The following is a 20402-nucleotide window of genomic DNA, read 5'->3' on the forward strand; positions in this document are numbered from 1 at the left end:
ATGTGGGCACTTGCAGGTGTTGTACGCGTGCATGCCTGCGTGCGTGCACGCGCAGGTGTGTTTGCACGCGCACGCGTTCATGCAGGGGTGCGCCCCCCCGAGATCGGCCGCTGGCAGCCGCCCTGCACGCTGCTGTGTGCACGTCTACGTTTGTGTGCGCGCACGCACGTGCCCGCGTGTGTGTATACACACGTGCCTGTGTGTGTATACACGTGTGTGCACAGCGCGGGCCGGGCCGGGCCGGGCCGGGCCGTGGGGGGGCGGAGGCGGGGCGGCAGCGGCGCGCGCACAAGATGGCGGCTGCGGCGGCGGCGGCGGGGCGCCCCTCGTGAGGGCGGGCGGCCGCGGGCGCGTACATGGCGCTGGCGGCGCTGCGGGCTCTCCTCGTGCTCTCGCTCGCCGGCCCAGGTACGTGCGCGTCCCGCGTGGGGCCGCCTCGCCCCGGGGCGCGGGCTGGGGCGGGGGTCCTGCCCGGGCTGCCTCCCACGCGAGGCCGCGGCGCGGGCGGGAGGGAGGGGGCCGGGCCCGCAGGCCGCGCGGCCCGGTCGGCCGGTCCCGCCGCGCTCCCCCGACACCTGCGCGGTGTCTCCCGGGGGCGGCCTGGCACGGCACCCCGGGGCGCGGCGTGGCGGGACGGGACGGGACGGGGGCAACACGTGGGCATCGTTTAAAAGCAAAATGAAAAAGTTTCTAGTCCCCGCGGTGGCTTGTGGAAGGGGGGCGGCCGCTCTCACGGCCCCTGAGGCACGGGGACTGCGGCGCGCCTGCAAAGTTTCATCCCAGCTGCAAATTTGACAGCTGCGCGTGGTCGCCTCTCCCCTGAGCGGCACCCGACCCCGGTTTGGGATTCGGACGCGGGTCCCGATCCCCGTTGTCCCGTGTCCTCCCTCTCCCCGCGTTGCTCGTGGTTAGCCACCCCGATTTGGGAGAGACGGCGCGCTCGCTCGCTCCCTCGCTCTCCCTCTTTTTTGACAAACGGGTCGTGTGACATCCCTGCTCGTGGAGGCATCCTCCGCGTTTAACCTGGGCGCTGAAAGAATAAGCGCTTGGTTTCGAGTCGAGTGTTTGCGGGGGTGCCCGGCGGCTCCCCGCGGCTCGCGGGGGTGCCCGGCCCGGTGCCGAGCTCGCGAGCAAAGTTGGAGGAAGAGCCGTGCAACAAGTGGTTTTGCCATGGAAAGGAGCGCCCGCGATCGCTTGGATGTGAAGTTTGCGTATGGAAAGACCGAAACGATGGTTCAGAGCTGCGCGTTTGCCACCCCCCTGCAGCATGGCCGTTCTCAGCATTGGTACGTAGCAGACGCCGCGGAGGAGACCCCAAGGGAACCATCCTTCCCGAGGACGGTCGTGACGCTGCGGATGGGGCCCGTGCTTTCCAGCCCCGTGTGCTGCCCGCGTTGGATACGGCTCTCTCTGCAGAGCCAGGAGGGAATGTTTTTTTTGTTTGTTTGAAAGCCTGGCGGGTTGGAGCTGGCACGGGGCTTCGCATTGCTGGCTCTGCCTGGGGCTCTCGAAAGGGAGACAGATTGCAGGGGGCGGGGGAGAGCTCGCTTTGCAGCTGAGCGGTCAGATGCAATCCCTGGAGGACGGAGGATCTGCCGTGAAGTTCCCCCGTGCGGTTTCTGATCTGATTTTTCTTCCCTTGCTTAGGCTCCGCTCCCCCTCTCCTCGGCCCGCGTCTCCTGGCCCCTCGCCCTGCGGCGTGCTGGAGGCGCTCTGTGCCTCTGCCTGGAGAAGTCTGTTGCCATTGTTCCAGGGATCACATGTCACCGCGATCGCCTGTGCGGTGCAGCGCGGCACCTGCATGCCGATTCCTCTGCCCTGTGGGTTGTGCTGTTGCAATGTGGTTTGTCTGCTTCCTCCGTTCGGGGAGGGATGGGGGAGCGTTGCCTGGAGCGGTAAGAGGATGGGAGCTGTTTTTCAGGGTGTTGCGAGACCTCCTGGTAGCATCTGCAGTGCCCTTGGGAATGGCCATAGGCGGGAGCACGCCACAACCATCTGATTTCACGTGGCTCCTTTCCAGATACAGGTTACTCCTGTTCTGGAGTCTGCAGCAGGCGGCTGTTGTGTTGCTGCTGTGCTCATCCGTCCTTCTGACAGGAGAGAAGGAAGCCCCCGTCCGCAGCATCCCCAGCCCATTGTTCGTTCCTTCTGTGCTGCACCAAATGCAAGTGGGAATTGAATGTCCAGCGTTTTCTCCCACCTCCTCTAGCTCCAGCCAGCAGGGAAACCCCATCCTGGTTTCCAGTGCCTAAGCCAGGGGTGGGCAAAATACGGCCCACGGGCGGGTATGTATCGATTGTACCGAGCCTGTGGCTGCCCCTGCAGCACTGTGCATAGGGTCAAGCCATGGCAGCTCCTGCCTGCGGCATCCTGCACCTCACTTCCACCTGCACGCACTGATGGCCCCAGTCCCAGCCCTTGCCGGCTTGCACAGCTTCCTGGCGGGGCTGCTCCTGGTGCAGCTACAGCTACCTGGGTACTTCCTGACTCCCTTGGCTCCAGCAGTTCCTCCTCTTGCCCGTGCTGCACCGCTCTGGGCAGCAGGTAGTGTGGGAAAGTGGCAGCAGCCATGAGGGCATGTGCTAGGCACCACATGCCCAGCCAGGTGGGGGGAAGCTTCTGCCCCAGCACTTGGAGCTGCACCTGCTGGCCGCCTTCTGTTCACTTTGCCTGCCTGGTGTGATGCACAGCCAGCTGTGAGTGGCCGAGTGGGTGGAAGGTGGCCTGAAGTTGGAGCCCCACACTCGACCAGGAGCTGCCCAGCTGCAGCTTACCCCCCATCCTGGAGCCACGCAGCAGAGGCAGGAGGAGGAGTGGGGGCAGTAGGAACCAAGCAGTACCCGGGCAGTTGCAGCTCCACTGGGAAGCCTTGCACATTGGCTGGGGCCATCAGCGGGCCCAGTTGCAAGCATGGCATGGGCTGCCCCAGGCAGGAGTGGGTGGGCTCAGCCCCATGCGGAGCCCTGCAGGGACAGATGCAGGTGGGATGGGGGTGGACTGCACTTGTACCTGCACCAGCACCGCCACTTGGGTGATCCTTGCTGCACAAGCCTCCTGCCTCCTTTCCTTCTTCCCTCCATCCACATCTGGCTCCCAGGACCTAGTGCATGGGCAGCACCTCCTCGCCTATGCACCCCCATACCCACGTTCCCTGTCCCTCCCCTGCCACAGTATACCAAGAGTAAGACTTCATTTTAAGCTATTATGCATTTGCTTCCATATACACTACTCAGAAACACAAATTAGGAGAAAAATTGTTTTTTGAGAAAACATTAAGATTTTATTGTAGATGTTTGATTTTTTTAGTACAGTATTACCTCATAAATCTGGGTTTTAAAAATCGTTAATTCTCAGAAATTTGGCACTTCGGTGGCTGGTCCTGGAGCTGCTGCTGCATGTGGAGCAGTGGCGTGGAGTGGTGGATGTGGCGGCAGCCGCCGCGTGCAAGCTTCCTTTTCTGCGTCCGGCGGGCCAGGCAGCGACCGGCTGCCGCTTCCCCTCCCCCCGACTCCATGCACTATACTTATGTTTCACAAATCTGACATTTTCAAATATCCAGCAGGTGCTCGGTCCCGAGCATGCCGGATTTATGAGATTATACTTTATATGCTTTGTTTTTTAATCTATAATTGGTTAAAATTATATCTTCTAAAAGGTTTTGTGTGCGGCCCTCAACAGCTCACCCAAACTCATTAAGTGGTCCTTCAGCTGAAGTGATTGCCCACCCCTGACATAAACCCACCTCTTCTAGCAGTGTTCAGTCTAAAACGGGTGTCAAACACATAGCTTGCGGGCCAGATCCAGCACACAGAACGGTTCTAGTTGGCTCTCCTCCAGTAGTCCAGCAGTTGGAGAGTGTGTTGATGTGGCCTGACACAGAATTTGGGGTCCCTGGACTCCAGTGGACATGATCATTGGTGGCAGGTGGCTGAGCGTGGGTTGTGCAGATATAGCCCTCACTTGCCCTGCTGCTGTCTTATCCCTGACCCACGCTTCTGGCTGTGGACCTGGCCCCACTGCAGCTGTTTCTGGCTTCATGGATCCAGTGTGGGAGGGGTCGTTCCTGTGGTCCAGATCCTGCCTGTGGTTGGGGTTGAGTTTGGCACCCCGGTCTAAAAAGCATTAACCCCAGAATAGCCCTTTCCCCATCTCCCGCTCTTGGCAGTGAACCCGGACACAGGTTGTAGGATGTTTGGGCTGGTCATTCATCTGACACCCAGGACATCTGAGTTCAGTTCCTAACTTGGCCAAGCTCGGTCGTTTCATCTCCCTTGGGCACTAAATTGCTTATCTTAAAAAGAAGAAAAAAAATGTATAAGAGTATAATCTCTTTATTGTGAGCAGAGGTGCTGGGAGGCTAAATCGGTTATTGACTGGGGAGTCTGGAAATGCTATGCTGATGAAAACCACGTGCAAGCCCAGATGCCATAGGGATGGACCCACGAGAAATCTCTGGAGTGGACTGCTGGCCTCTCTTGTGTTTGAGTTGGAAATTGCACCCTGATGCTGTTGCCACTGCAGCACTGATAGACCGTTGCAGGCGATTAGCTGTATGGCTTGAATTGTGTGCTTGTTAGTTAGCCATAGGGAGACAGCTGCACACTTCCAGAGACCAAATGCAGCTGGAGTTGAAGCAGTGTGAGCACTTAGCACTCTGAAAGGGCGCCACTTAAGTACGGTGGGCTTAACACACTGTTCTGGTATTTAATGACTGTCTTGCCATGGAGCAGAGTCATAGTTATATAATTAAGATGGGAATTAATATTTAATCTCATTGTAATTTGTCTTTGGAATCCAGCCCAAATTTCCCCTAACTATTGTATATATTTGCGTTAGGTGTGCGTACATGTGGGAAGCCAGAGGAAAGTAGAAGTCCTGGGGCATTTTTGCATGGCTGTTTGAGATCTGGAGTCCCACCTTGGGTGAAGGAGGGGGACCAAGCCTTTGCAAACCCAGCACGATCAACTTGTAGTCATTCAGTTATCGGTAGGAAGTGAATGTTTGCTTTCCAGCCAGCTGCAATGCTAAAGGGGATGTGGTAAATTCTTGTTATCGGTGTTTGCTTAGCACAGATTGGGCTGAATCCAGCTCTAGGGCAGGCTCATCATTTTCAAGAGAGGAAACTGAGCCAGCGTCCGAGGTTTTGAATCCTGCATTACATGTTATGTGCGGCTGTCTCACTGTCGCCTGCATTTGCATGAAGGGCCTTGCTAGGTATTTTGCTCCCAACCTTTTCTAGGGAGAAGCTGTGAACACAGCTGCTGACTGCTCACTGGGGCTCTGGTCCTGATTCTTTCTCTCACCTTGGGGCAAGTCACTTAACCTCTCTGCCTCTGTTTCCTCATTTGTGGAATAAAGCTGTCCGTGTTGAACTATCGGGCAAGGGGTGTGGTGAGCCCCATGGCACCCTAAATAGCCTTGCTGGTTGTATTCAAATCCTGGGCTGGCCTGATCCTGAATGCATTTCTGACCCCCCAGCTGGTTTTCCCCGTTAATAAGTAATAAGAGTGCCCTTGTCAGACAGGAGCTGCAGCAGCCTGTAAATAGCTCAGTTGAAAGGGAAGTGTCCTGTTTTCTTACAGCTGCCTACTCCTTTCCCCATCCAGTAATGCTTGCACAAGTAAAGCCCTGCTCCTGGCCTGCTCGTGTGCTCTGCGTGCAGGTACCTCTGGTCAGAGAGCCAGCAGGGATGCGAGGCGAGTGCATAGGAATAGCTGTGCCAGCTTCCAATGGACACTTTGGACTTGGGGCCCAGTTCTGTGTACCAGGCACAGTGGTGGTCAGTGGTGCAGGGAACCCGGTGGATTGACCCTATCCATTCCTCCTGGCATGGTAGCTGATTTTCAGTGCTGAGGCCTGTGGTAAGGTGGTCCTGAGCTTGCCCTCATCCCATGTCATACCCAGAGCATCACTTCTTGAGAGTTGCACCTTGCTGTGGTACCATCCTGTATCTCTGTAGGCTCTAAGCTACTTAATAGTAATAAGGTGTAGCATTTCTTTGCATTTACTTCATTAGAGTTTGGGTAAGAGAAGAGGAGGTGAAGGAAATAAGCAGGCAGAGGAGAGAGGATGTCAGAAGTGGAAGAGTTTAGAAGGTGTGAGAGGTCCCAAGCCACTTGGAGTTTAGCTTTATACCAGTTAGATCTGGTTTAGGGCACAGTATGATTTATATAAGGGATAAAAATAGACATACAGTATTAGGTTATATCCCAGTTATTTTTATTAGGTCCATTTCTGTATTTTCTAGCCTTATTTAGCAAGCTTTGGCAGTTGAGCTGGGTAACTGAGCATAAAAATGTAGGTTCTCCTCAAAGCCTTTGCTCTTCAGCCTTGAACTATGGTTCGCAGAGGAAGCACACCAGGCACCAGCAAATGAGCATGGTGGGTAACAAGGGCGTCCCTATCCCATCTTGTGGGCAGAGCACCCTTTGCTCAGGAGCGTGCCCAGTCCCGGCATTCTGCTGTGCCCCCACACCACTACGTCACTCCTAGCAGAGTATTCCTCTTCTCAGCAGCTGCCACACTGGCAGATTTTTACCTCCCCAGTTAACTCATTTTCCCCCTGCATTAAGCTTTTGTTTCTCTCAGAAGCCAACAGAGTTTGACAGGGCTTAAAGGACAGCTCCACACCACTACACAGCAGGGTGAGAAACGCTCCTCATAGACAGCAAAGCCATGTGATGGCGTGGGGGTCTAGAATCTTGCATGCACAGTGCAGGCGCTGACTCTCAGGTGATGTGATCGGTCCTTGGACCGATACTCTTCAATGTCTTCATCAGCGACTTGGACGAGGGAGTGAAGTATACTCTGTCCAAGTTTGCGGATGACACAAAGCTATGGGGAGAAGTGGACGCGCTGAAGGGCAGGGAACAGCTGCAAGCAGATCTGGACAGGTTGGACAAGTGGGCAAAAAACAACAGGATGCAGTTCAACAAGGAGAAATGCAAAGTGCTGCACCTAGGGAGGAAAAATGTCCAGCACACCTACAGCCTAGGGAATGACCTGCTGGGTGGCACGGAAGTGGAAAGGGATCTTGGAGTCCTAGTGGACTCCAAGATGAACATGAGCCGGCAGTGTGACGAAGCCATCAGAAAAGCCAATGGCACTTTATCGTGCATCAGCAGATGCATGACGAATAGGTCCAAGGAGGTGATACTTCCCCTCTATCGGGCGCTGGTCAGACCACAGTTGGAGTACTGCGTGCAATTCTGGGCGCCACACTTCAAGAAGGATGTGGATAACTTGGAGAGGGTCCAGAGAAGGGCCACTCATATGGTCAAGGGCCTGCAGACCAAGCCCTACGAGGAGAGACTAGAGAAACTGGACCTTTTCAGCCTCCGCAAGAGAAGGTTGAGAGGCGACCTTGTGGCTGCCTATAAGTTCATCACGGGGGCAAAGAAGGGTATTGGTGAGTATTTATTCACCAAGGCGCCCCCGGGGGTTACAAGAAATAATGGCCACAAGCTAGCAGACAGCAGATTTAGATTGGACATTAGGAAGAACTTCTTCACAGTTCGAGTGGCCAAGGTCTGGAACGGGCTCCCAAGGGAGGTGGTGCTCTCCCCTACCCTGGGGGTCTTCAAGAGGAGGTTAGATAGGCATCTAGCTGGGGTCTTCTAGACCCAGCACTCTTTCCTGCTTATGCAGGGGGTCGGACTCGATCTATTGAGGTCCCTTCCGACCCTAACATCTATGAATCTATGAATCATCTGTGTGATAGAGAATGAAACTCCAGATGGTTGTGCTCGTAATCCCCACTGAGCTATGCCAGCTTCCTCCTATTTCCAGACGCTGCCCATCTCCCTTGCTAGATACACATTGCTTGGCTGATATTTGTGGCATCAGCTAGGGTGGGTGAAGGTGCAACTGCAGATCTCTCCATCAGTCATTCACCAGAGCGTCTTGAGTACGCTGCATGGGCTTGTTCACATGCCTGCAGGGGCAGCGTGGATTCTTGCTTAGCGCTTCCTTAGCACTGCCATGCTGGGCAGATTTCAGCAGCTGTGCGCAAATACCAACCTCGCATCTCCTTTACCCAAGTGAACAAAAAGTAAGTTAGAGTTCCCTTCCGGAGGAGGATTTTGTGAATATATGTAAGCTATTAGCGATGCAGATTACTATCCTTGATGGCAGTTGTTGTGATAGAAAGATAAGCATCTTGAAACTTTGGTTTGATTTCTCTTAGGCTTGCTAACTAGTTGTTTATGCCAGCACTGATTGTAGCTTTGTCAGAGAACTCAAAATATTGATCTAAGTTATTTAGCACTCTTTTTCCTGGGTCACAGTAAATCCAACTGCTTTTGTTCCCTCTTTCTGCTCCTTTCTCTATGAATAATGCAGAATGAACATTTCCTTAAGGAGATGAGCTTTATGTCCACAATGTCAAACTCTGGTGTATTTATAAATGCTAGGTGGGGACAGGCTTCATTTCCCATGCTCTTCCCAAATGCTGTGGCTTGGAAACCTGGTTAGCAGTGTTCTCTCAAGTGGTGTCGCTTTTTTTTTGCATGCACAGAACACAGAAAGGTGAAGTTTGCTTCCAGCTGCCACCTAAGGATTGTTTCCTATTTTGTTACCATTCATTGTTGCTGCCAGAATTTTTTTTATTAGCAGAAGGAGTTAAGTGTTGTATAAAAGCCTTTCAATAACACTTCAGCATCTAAGCAGGAGCATGAGCCATCAAATTATGCTTTAGATGCTCTTTGTTCTTCCCTTTCAGTCAAGGCGCATGAGTTAGATGCACGCATTTGTAGGCTTTGAGCCCAGAAGTGACATTCTGATTTTTGTCTGCCCTTCTGCATAACACGGGGCATGGGGCTCCTGGAGTAAATTCCTGCTTCAGGTGTTGCACTGAGATTGAAATAAAGCCTACCTTGTAGGAAGAATGGCATCCAGTCTTACTTTAGAAATATCTTGAGTGATGAAGAATCCACCGCCTTCCTTGCTGCAGTGGTTAGTCGCTTTCCCTAAAAATAGGGAAAAATATGTGCCTTCTGGCTTGTCTGATTTTGTGCAACTTGGACTTCTTGTTAAACACTTGTCTGCTCAATTGAAGCAGGGTTTGCCGTGCAGATGCTCAGACATCTAGTGATCGTCTCTTTAAACACCTGGACCTCCTTGCTTTCTAGGCTTTTAGTTTGATCACTTTCCAGTTAATCCATCTCCTTCCTGCCCGTGGGCACCAGAACTGGGCACAGAATTCTGGTAGCAGTCAAGCCAGTGGCAAATCCATCTACAGAAGGGTAATATAAGCCCAGCACCCCTAGAACATTGCCTTGGTACCCTTGATCGTGGTGTGACTTTAAGAAAAAAAGATTTTTTTTAAATTTAATTGTATCTTTTAATTTTTTGTTAAGATGCTTTAACCCCCACCCCCCCCAAATCCATATAGCATTTTCAGGAAGTGCTAGCATTGACATTAGTAGTGGTCACTGCAGAAATGTGGATAAAAGGACATGGTGTTACTACTGTCCTGCCAATGGAGAGTCTTGTACTCTGGCATGTGCCACAGCATCCAGATGGATCCAGGCATGAAGGCACTGCTTTAAGCACTGGTTTTATTTTCTAGGGCCCAGCACCACCCAGTTGGCCCAACTGGGTGGTGGCAAGGTAGATGTGCTGAGCTACAGTACAGGCTCAGATGTTTTACAAGTGTATCCATGCCATTACTGGTTGTGGTTGCAATACAGTATACATTTTGCTCAGGTAGAACACTTTCCTTTCCACTAGTGGGACCCACTTTCTGGGTCTCAGTTCTGCATCTGTAAAATGGGATTAATAGCATGCGTCTTGCAAGGATGTTAGGGGGAAACGGGTATCAGACTGTAAGGGGCCTTGGTACTACAGTAATGGAAACAGGACATATACCTGCAGAGACAGAACAAGTTACTGAGCTCGCAGGCAAATTACATACATAGTATGTGTGCATGTATGCCTGTATTGTGGTATGTGTGTGCGCTTACGTGTGTATAGCTATATCCAAGTATAGACAAATTAATCTCATACAGGTATATGTGCATACTGCATATATAACTGCATGCATGTAATATGTATGTGCACCTGCATATACTGCTGAAACTCTTAAAAATGTGCTTAAAACATAGGATTTTATAAAGCCTGTGGTTAAACAGAAAGCTTCCCCAATGAGGAGTACTTGCTTCTCACAAGAACGGTGTTACACTGAAAATTTTACCATATTAATTTTATGGCATTTCCTAAGTTTGACTAATTGGGTATTTTGGAGGGAAGGGGTGTGTGTGGGGGGGTGGGGAGGGGGTAGTGGAGGTTGCTGGTGGTGGCTGTAACTGTGTTGGTCTAAGGATATAGGCAGGCAAGGTTCTTTGGGTAGTTGTGATATCTTTTATTACCAACTAAATAGTTGGAAAAAATGTTCTTTGCAAGCTTTCAGGCACAGAAAGAAGGGAGATGGGTGCCTGTGCCTGAAAGCTTGCAAAGGACATTTTTTCCAACTATTTAGTTGGTCTAATAAAAGATACCATGTCTACCCAAAGAGGGGGTGTGTGTGTGTGTGTGTGTGTGTGGAGATTTCATGATAAATGTGACTTGGATTATCCCTTTAGGTATCTGAGTGATATGCTTAAGGATTTGTGTGGAAAATGCTGGTGATTATAGGCTGGTGACTAATAATCCATGCCTAAGATGGGGTGAGCTCAATTAACGCTAATCTTTGCTCAACAGTAGTAAAAGTTGGATAAAGTCAGGGGGACTTTTGGAAGGCTGTAACTTGCTTTCATGTAAGGGTAGTACACCAGCTCCTGCTCTACATGGCTTGTTTAGTTTTGGTGAAAAGACTAGCGATTTTTTTTTTTTTTTAATTCTTTTAAAAAGATAAGGCTGGAGAAACCATTCCAAAGCTGGCTGGCTGTAAAAATGGGAATAGCTTCTCCAGGCCTGGTGCATGCTGGGACCTATGGTTCTATAGCATCTGTGTTCTGAAAGAGCAGGTGCGGCTGGTTCTGATGTAAGGAAATGATCTTCTCTGCTCGCATTCATTTGCAGGGTGGATGTGGGCCCTGCCCTGAGGAGCTTGCAGTCTGCAGCACTGACCCAGCACACTTGTCCACATGTGCAGAACCGTATCTGTCTCACTGACCATTAAGAACAAGGGTCTCCCTGCTCAAATCCAGTGGAAGGCTCAGTTTCAAGCTTTCAACCTGATGCAGTGAGATGAGCAAAAGGCAGGGAGGCTGAGAGGGGAAAGAGAACCCCATCATTAGGTTAATTTGAGTCTTAGGCCCTGACTGCTTCATTCAACTCTTATTATGTGAATCCTTTCTTTTACCCAGCATGATTTCTGCCCTTAGCTTCCAGTCAAGTACTGGAGCTAGGGTCCTGATGCCCTTTTCCCAAAATCGTACTTTTGGGGCAGAAATGACTTTCTTGATCCTGGGAGTCCTTGAAGGGAGGTACCTGCACCTGCCTTGTTTGGTGTCACTGTCCCTGACAGCAGTGGACAGGCACATCAGCTTGGTGCTCCTGCTAAAATGATTCACGGTGAGATAGTTATACTGCTGACACTGTGGTGGGTTTTCATTACGCTCCAGAATGAACACCTGGGGGCAATAAATGGAGCAGTTCACATTTGTTTTATGCTCCGAGGCCTCTCCCTCTCCTACACCAGCAGTTAGACGTAGAGAGCTGGAGTCGGGCCCTGCTTTAAGTGTTTGACAGCTAAGTGCAGTTCTGCGCTACCCTGCATTCCTGTAAATTGGTTATTGGATTGGTATTGGCCAATATGGCTGGTTAATAATCGGCTGTCGGTATTGGCCAAGAAAAGCTTCAGCAGTGGATACCTAGTTTTGTGGCCTGCAAATATTCATGCTGAAAATGGGTGACCAGCCTAGGGTTAGTCGTGCTATCTTGGGTAGCTGCTCCTGCCGTTGTGAGTCAGATAAACCCTTGCTGCTCTGGAAACGCATACAATCTGTCAGGCCCTTGTGCCTTTGCCTGGACTGTGCCCTCTGGGACATGGAGAGACAGATCTGGAATGGAAATAGGCTCCTACCATGAAATATTTAAACGCGCTTCCCCGCTCGGTTTCTTTGCTGCTGCCGTGAGCTGTCTGCTCCTCCCCTGTGTGCGGGATCATTATTTCTCATTAGTTTCTGGTATGCACAATTACCTGAGAAATGCAGGGTGGTTTATGAAAACTTTATGAGCTTGACTTCTCATCTGGGGCTCGTGGCTTGGTTTGGGGAAAACAGCCAGTCCATGGTATCCAAGTCTGGCGCTCCTGGAATAGCAGCGGATGCTCGTGAGCTGATGTTCTTTGGTCCTGCTATAGGAGTCCCGGGTTGCCCATGGCCATCTGTGCTGTACTTGGAAATGCTTGAGGAAGGAACAAATATAAACGCCATGCTATGCAACTGCAACAACAGCTGGTCTCAGTAGCAATCCTTCTGTCTTTGTACGGCATTCTACACTATACCCTTCGGGGCGTCTTCAGCCACCTCTGATTTGAACGCCAGCCTGTCAGGTAAAAGAAGGGAGCCTTAATTTAACATTTTTTAAAGTGGATTCTAGGTGGTATGGGACATCTGAGCTCGTTTTCTGCTGTGTAAAAATCTCCTGGCTCAGTCTGAGAAGTGATCATAACTTGAGCACATGAATTACTGTGTAACTGAATGCTTGTAAGAGTTCTTTTCATGCATGTACCGCTTCTGCAGCTGAGAATCTAGAAGTGACCATGCCCGGTTCATGGAAGAAGCAGCTGAGACATCTCAGTAAAAGGACTGCTCAGGTCACTGGAGAATGAACGACACATTCATTGCAGTTTCTGTCGTGATAGCACCTCTTCCACATGGGACTGCCATTGTGCTTTACCTCAATCGTGCTGTGATGGACCTCTTGCTAGAGGAAATGGGATTAGATTGTCTGAGGGGTGACTTTAAGGTTTGGGATTTTAGTCCTTTGGAGCCAAAAGGACTTCTCTTTGCCACCGCTGCAGCTAATGAGGATTTTGCAGTTTACCTGGAACAAAAAAGGCCGTCATTTGAAGATTTTTCAGTCTGGTCACGCAATTGGTGTTCTGTGTGCATGTGGAAATCCATGTGTATTCATGAAGACTTTAGTGTTGTGCCAAGTGTAGGAGTTTGTGAGCTAAGGAGCTTTTTAAAACAAATTAGCACTTGTACATGGTATTACTTTTTACTGTTGTAGACTGGCTTAGAGCGTGCTTCAGCATATGTTTCCCGGCTCTTTAGGATTCATGTAGCTTTCTATAACAAGTGAATGGATTCAGGCATAGGAAAATTAGATACCTTCAGTATCTTAATTAATGACCGGACATGACAAACCTTCACTCCTGTGTTAACTTGGTATAATTGGTGTAGCTAAGACTTTACATCATGAAGATTTAAGATTGAGAACATTGACCATGCAGGTGAAATATGTATCAAATATACATTCAGCCGTTTGGTTTGAGCTTTAGCTTTTGCACCTGGGGAAGATAGGGGTTTGTGTGTGTCTGCTGTTTTTCTACAGTACTACCACCTAGGAAATAGAAACACTGAGTGCCTTCACAATGGCTTGTAGGACTTGGGTGGAGTGCTGGATTTTTGGCAGGTTCCATGGTATATTCTCTAAACTTCCTAGGGAGCAAGTGACAATCGCTTCAGTTTGCCCTGTGACCAGCAGGACACATGTGGAACAGCTCTGTGAACTCCAGCAAAACAGCAGAGAGGAGTCTGATGGATTGTCTAAGGCCAGTTTTTGGAGGATGCAGACCCTTTTCATTTGGCCATGGACCAGGATGACTGGAACAGGTGTAGTACTGAACATGGCTAATGATGAAGAAGGAGGAGGAAGAGCTGCTGATGTGGAGTGGAGAAAGTGGGAAGGATGGGCAAAGAGGGTTTGGTTGATCCTCTTGCTGGATGAATCTTTTCTGGTTGCTGACATTTGGAATACAACAGAGAAGGTAAGGGATGTTGCTGTTCATCAGGTGATAAGATTTTAGCCTTCTTGGGGGACAGCAAAGAAATGACTGAGCCATGTTGACTGATGATTGGCATCCGACTCTTCATTGAATCCTGGACCTGGAAGGTAGCCCAGGGTCCAAACCCCTGCAGACACTCACTGTCTGCCTTTCCTGAACCACTCCAGACAGCTGCTTATCCAATTCTGTTTCTAATTCTCTCTGTTCTCCTCCAGGTGGATAGCAGAGGGTCACCTCTGTGGTAGTTGCTTCTTCCATCTTGTTCCCTTTGGCTTGCCCAGTCCAGCCATGCCATGTCTGGTAGGGGAAGGAAAAAAATTGCCTTTTAATCCTTTGTCTTCAGTGTAAAATGTCAGCATTCAGCCTGGTATTACTTTCATCTTCTCTGCTATTCTCATACAACCTCCCAAGGCTTCAAAGACCCTGGAATAAACATGAGGCAGGTATTTGTGTCCTCGGCAGGCAGTGCTGCGTGTTTATCTAAACGGGATCTCTATTCTTTGTCAGCGTGAGGCCCCTGCAGTGAGCTGTTCTAATGCACTTGTGAGCACCTTGCAGTATCTGTTACTTTTCCAACTGCACGTAGAAACACAGTTGTTCACCATTTGATTTCTTTGCCATTCTGTCTTTGCTGTCGCTTTGGCAGGGAGCCAGTGGACTCTGATGGATTAATTTAGGCTACAAAATGCTTTGGAAAAACAATGATGCAAACCAGCTACTTGCATAGATCCTGTAGGGAGCATACCAGGAAAGCCAAGGCTTCAACTGAACTCCAATTAGTTTTGAGCATCAAGGACAATAAAAAGTCCTTTTTCAGATATGTGGGGAGCCGGAGGAAAAGCAGGGGCAACGTTGGACCCCTGCTGAACCAGATGGGGCAACTGACAGCTGACGCCCAGGAAAAAGCCAACCTATTAAATAGGTACTTTGCGTCGGACTTTCATCAGTCCCATGGGACGCCCATGCCAGCTACGGGACAGGGAAGTTCGGGTGAGGGTGATCCCCTGCCCTCCGTTGATGCTGACTTTGTGAAGGAACATCTTGAGAAGCTGGATACCTTCAAGTCAGCCAGCCCTGACAATCTTCACCCCAGGGTACTCAAGGAGCTGGCAAGCATCATAGCCCAGCCTCTAGCACGGATCTTTGAAAACTCTTGGCGCTCTGGTGTAGTGCCCGAAGACTGGAAGAAGGCCAATGTGGTGCCTATCTTCAAGAAAGGGAGGAAAGCGGATCCGGCTAACTATAGGCCCATCAGCCTGACTTCTATCCCAGGAAGATCTTAGAAAAGTTTATTAAGGAGGCCATCCTTAATGGACTGGCCGACGCCAACATCTTAAGGGATAGCCAGCACAGGTTTGTTGCGGGTAGGTCTTGCTTGACCAATCTCATTTCCTTCTACGACCAGGTGACCTATCACCTGGACAAGGGAGATGAGATTGATGTCATATATCTTGACTTCAAAAAAGCCTTCGATCTGGTGTCCCATGATCGTCTCTTGGAGAAACTGGCCAGTTGTTGCCTTGGGTCCTCCACGATCCACTGGCTGGAAAATTGGCTCCGGGGTCGGACCCAGAGGGTAGTAATTGATGGAAGTCACTCATCGTGGTGTCCTGTGACCAGTGGGGTCCCCCAAGGCTCTGTCCTTGGACCCATACTGTTCAACATCTTCATTAATGATGTGGACACTGGAGTCAGAAGCAGACTGGCCAAGTTCGCCGATGACACCAAACTTTGGGGCAAAGCATCCACACCAGAAGACAGGCGGGTGATCCAGGCTGACCTGGACAGGCTCAGCAAGTGGGCGGATGAGAACCTGATGGTGTTCAACGCCGATAAATGCAAGGTTCTCCACCTTGGGAAGAAAAACCCGCAGTATCCTTATAGGCTCGGCAGTGCTATGTTGGCTAGCACTAAGGAAGAAAGAGACTTGGGGGTCATCATTGACCACAAGATGAACATGAGCCTGCAGTGCGATGCTGCGGCTAGTAAAGCGACCAGAATGCTGGCTTGCATCCATAGATGCTTCTCAAGCAAATCCTGGGACATCATTCTCCCCTTGTACTCAGCCTTAGTGAGGCCGCAGCTGGAGTACTGCGTCCAGTTTTGGGCTCCACAATTCAAAAAGGATGTGGAGAAGCTTGAGAGAGTCCAGAGAAGAGCCATGTGCATGATCAGAGGTCAGGGAAGCAGACCCTACAATGACAGGCTGAGAGCCCTGGAGCTCTTTAGCCTGGAAAAGCGCAGGCTCAGGGGTGATCTGATGGCCACCTACAAGTTTATCAGGGGTGACCACCAGTATCTGGGGGAACGTTTGTTCACCAGAGCACCCCAAGGGATGACAACTAGGTTGAATGGTCATTAACTACTACAAGATCGTTTCAGGCTGGACATAAGGAAGAATTTCTTTACTGTCCGAGCCCCCAAGGTCTGGAACAGCCTGCCACCGGAGGTGGTTCAAGTGCCTACATTGAACACCTTCAAGAGCAAACTGGATGCTTATCTTGCTGGGATCCTATGACCCTAGTTGACTTCCTGCGCTTTGGGCGGGGGGCTGGACTCGATGATCTTCCGAGGTCCCTTCCAGCCCTAATGCCTACGAATAGAAACCAGTGCAGGCTGGGATCTTGAGAAAGCCTGCTTTGACCCGGTAAGTCTGTCCCAGAGAAATGAGAGCTGTTTCTGTGCTTGATTATTTTGTTATGGGAAGCTTCTTTATGCCTTTACACCCAATGTTGAAAGTCTGCTTTGGTTATGTAGTCCCAGCATGAGCCTGGAAGTGACTTCTGGCTTAGCCTAGCCACGTGGCCTAGATGTGGGCTGGGGGAGAAAGTTACTGCCTCCTGGTGATGAAGGGTACAGAGCTGGGGGTTTTAATGGCTTTGCCCAGGAAGCTTGCTTCACTCCTCACCTTAGCTCCCCTCTATAGAAATACAATATAATCCACTTACATTTGCCCCTGGATTAGGTGGGGAGCCTACCACTTATTCATCTGGCATTAAGTCATTTCCCCAGATCCATTTTTTTCAGCACTTCCTTGTCCCTCTTTACCTTGTTACTCAGCTGTTCACACCTCATTGAGGCTCATTGTCTTGCCTTTAAAAGCAGTCTTGAATTGACAGGACTTTGGCACTTTTAGGGCTGCTAATAGCACATGACTGACAATGGTTGAGAGGGTAGGAATGACCCCAGATGTCAGAGGTTTCCCGATTGATGGGGAAGCCAGTTCGGTGCAGGCTAGACTTGGTATGGGGAGGACTAAGTCTGCAGTGGCAGTGTGCAGTCTTTGTTGGTTGTCCTTCTGTCCTGCACTGGTGAGAAAAGGCTTAGCAAACCTTGCAGCAGGATTTCCCTTTGGCATCCCTTGTTTCTGCAAAGTGCCAAGCGAGTTGAATAAAAATGGTGTTGTCATGGGGAGCTGTATATCTGTGTGCTCCTGTAAAGGGGCTAATTCAGGGTAAAACCACCTGACAAGCTGCATGGGGCAAGCTTCTGGTGGAAAGGTTGCCAGGTGTAGAAACCAGGTGAGAAGGTGGGTTTTTAGGACGGACTCCTGCATGCCCTTTCTCATCCATGGAAACCATGGCTACCATGGAGCTGAGGATGGCATCCCAAGTTAAGGATAACAAGAAATTGTTTTTTAGATATATAGGGAGTAAAAGGAAGGCCCAGGGTGGAATAGGACCTCTACTAAATGGGCAGAAGCAATTGGTGACAGACAGGGGGGACAAGGCTGAACTCCTCAACGAGTTCTTTGGCTCAGTGTTCCTAAGCGAGGGGCACGACAAGTCTCTCACTGGGACTGTAGAGGGGCAGCAGCAAGGCACCAGACTGCCATGTGTAGACCCTGAGATGGTGCAGAGTCACTTGGAGGAACTGGATGCCTTTAAGTTGGCAGGCCCGGATGAGCTCCATCCGAGGGTACTGAAGGCACTGGCCGACGTCATTGCACAGCCACTGGCGGGATTATTCAAATGCTCGTGGCACATGGGCCAAGTCCCGGAGGACTGGAAAAAGGCCAGTGTGGTCCCCATTTTCAAGAAGGGGAGGAAGGAGGAACTGGGCACCTATAGGCCAGTCAGTCTCACCTCCATCCTAGGCAAAGTCTTCGAAAAAATTATCAAGGCTCACATATGCGAGAGCCTGGCAAGAAAAATTATGCTGAGGGGAAACCAGCACGGGTTCGTAGCAGGTAGATCATGCCTGACTAATCTAGTCTCTTTTTATGACCAGGTTACGAAACGCCTGGACGCAGGAGTAGGGGTTGACATCATATAATTGGACTTCAGGAAGGCCTTCGATACGGTATCCTACCCCATACTGGTGAACAAGTTAGGCTGTGACTTGGATGACTACACAGTCCGGTGGGTGGCGAATTGGCTAGAGGGTCGCACCCAGAGAGTCGTAGTGGATGGGTCGGTATCGACCTGGAAGGGTGTGGGCAGTGGGGTCCCGCAGGGCTCGGTCCTTGGACCGATACTCTTTAATGTCTTCATCAGCGACTTGGATGGGGGAGTGAAGTGTACTCTGTCCAAGTTTGCAGATGACACAAAACTGTGGGGAGAAGTGGACACGCCGGAGGGCAGGGAACAACTACAAGCAGACATGGACAGGTTGGACATATGGGCAGAAAACAGCAGAATGCAGTTCAACAAGGAGAAATGCAAAGTGCTGCACCTAGGGAGGAAGAATGTCCAGCACACCTACAGCCTAGGGAATGACCTGCTGGGTGGCACGGAAGTGGAAAGGGATTTTGGAGTCCTAGTGGACTCCAAGATGGACATGAGTCGGCAGTGTGACGAAGTCATCAGAAAAGCCAATGGCACTTTATCGTGCATCAGCAGATGCATGACGAACAGATCCAAGGAGGTGATACTTCCCCTCTATCGGGCGCTGGTCAGACCGCAGTTGGAGTACTGCGTGCAGTTTTGGGCGCTGCACTTCAAGAGGGATGTAGATAACCTGGAGAGGGTCCAGAGAAGGGCCACTCATATGGTTAAGGGCTTGCAGGCCAAGCCCTGTGAGGAGAGACTGGGGCACCTGGACCTCTTCAGCCTCTGCAAGAGAAGGTTGAGAGGCGACCTTTTGGCTGCCTATAAGTTCATCACGGGGGCACAGAAGGGAATTGGTGAGGTTTTATTCACCAAGGCGCCCCCGGGGGTTACAAGAAATAATGGCCACAAGCTAGCAGAGAGCAGATTTAGACTGGACATTAGGAAGAACTTCTTCACAGTTCGAGTGGCCAAGGTCTGGAACGGGCTCCCAAGGGAGGTGGTGCTCTCCCCTACCCTGGGGGTCTTCAAGAGGAGGTTAGATGAGTATCTAGCTGGGGTCATCTAGACCCAGCACTCTTTCCTGCCTATGCAGGGGGTCTGACTCGATGATCTATTGAGGTCCCTTCCGACCCTAACATCTATGAATCTATGAATCATCTGTGCGATAGAGAATGAAACTCCAGATGGTTTTGTTTTATGCTCATATGGACTTAGCCCAGGTGTGGGCAGTAATTTTGGCTGAAAGGTCACTTCATGAGTTTTGGTGATCTGTCAAGGGCTGCATGCACACAGTCTTTCAAAAGATATCATTTTAACCAATTGTAGCTAAAAAAACAAGTCATATACTAAAAAATCAAACATCTAATATAACATGTTATAATTTTATTTTAAAAAATATATTTTGTCCTGACCTACCCTGTGCCTGCTGATGGCACTGCCCCAGCCCTGGCCAGCATGCATAGCTTCCCAGCGGGGCTGCTTCTGGTGCGACTGCTGCTCAGGTACTGCTTGGCTCTATCTGCCTCCAGCAGCTCCTCCTCCTCCTTCTACCCCTGCTGTGCCACTCCAGGCAGCAGATAGTATGGGGAAGGGTAGTGGCTGTGGGGATGCTGCTGGGTATCATGTCCAACCAGGTGGCAAGGGAAGCTGCAGCTGGGTGGCTTCCGTCCCCAGTGTGTGGGGCTCTAGCTGTAGTACCCTGCTGCCTTCCACTAACTGTGTCTGCCTGGTGTGATGAGCCTGGGTGGAAGGTGGCTGGGAACTGGAACTGGAGCTGGAGCCCCATGTGCAGGGTCAGGAGCTGCCTGGCTGAAGCTTCCTCTGCCACCTGGCCTGGTGTGTGGTGCCCAGCAGCGTCCCCACGGTTGCCCCCTTCCTCATGCTACCTGCTGCCTGGAGCCAGGCCAGAGGAGTAGGAGGATCCGTTGGAGGCAGGGAGCCAAGCGGTATTCAGGTGACTGTGGAAGCAGCCCCACCGGGAAGCTGTGTGCACTGGTCAGGGCCAGGGCAGTGCTGTCTGGTGGGAGTGGGGTGGGTGCTGGTGGGAGCACAGCCCAGGGCTCTGCCCCATGCAGAGCACCGCAGGAGCAGCCACAGGCCTGATCCAATCAATTGGCGGGTGCCCACCCACAGGCTGGATCCAGTCAGTTGGCAGGCCAGATCCAGCCTGTGGA

General features: G+C 50.9%; 1 protein-coding gene across 3 annotated transcripts in view; it reads left to right on the forward strand.

Moving 5' to 3' along the window:
* The first annotated feature begins 292 nt into the window (after positions 1-292).
* Positions 293-20402, forward strand: part of IGDCC4 (immunoglobulin superfamily DCC subclass member 4) — a 147257-nt gene continuing 127147 nt past the window's right edge. For all 3 annotated transcript variants that reach the window (XR_009455528.1, XM_059714548.1, XM_059714549.1), the window contains exon 1: positions 293-408. Coding sequence is in view for 2 of the 3 variants with exons in the window: in XM_059714548.1 (XP_059570531.1) it covers positions 357-408 (52 nt within the window). In the remaining variant the exon portion in view is untranslated. The remainder of the gene's footprint in view (positions 409-20402) is intronic.

The sequence above is a fragment of the Alligator mississippiensis genome, chromosome 11, assembly GCF_030867095.1.
Source record: "Alligator mississippiensis isolate rAllMis1 chromosome 11, rAllMis1, whole genome shotgun sequence".
Lineage (NCBI taxonomy): Eukaryota > Metazoa > Chordata > Crocodylia > Alligatoridae > Alligator > Alligator mississippiensis.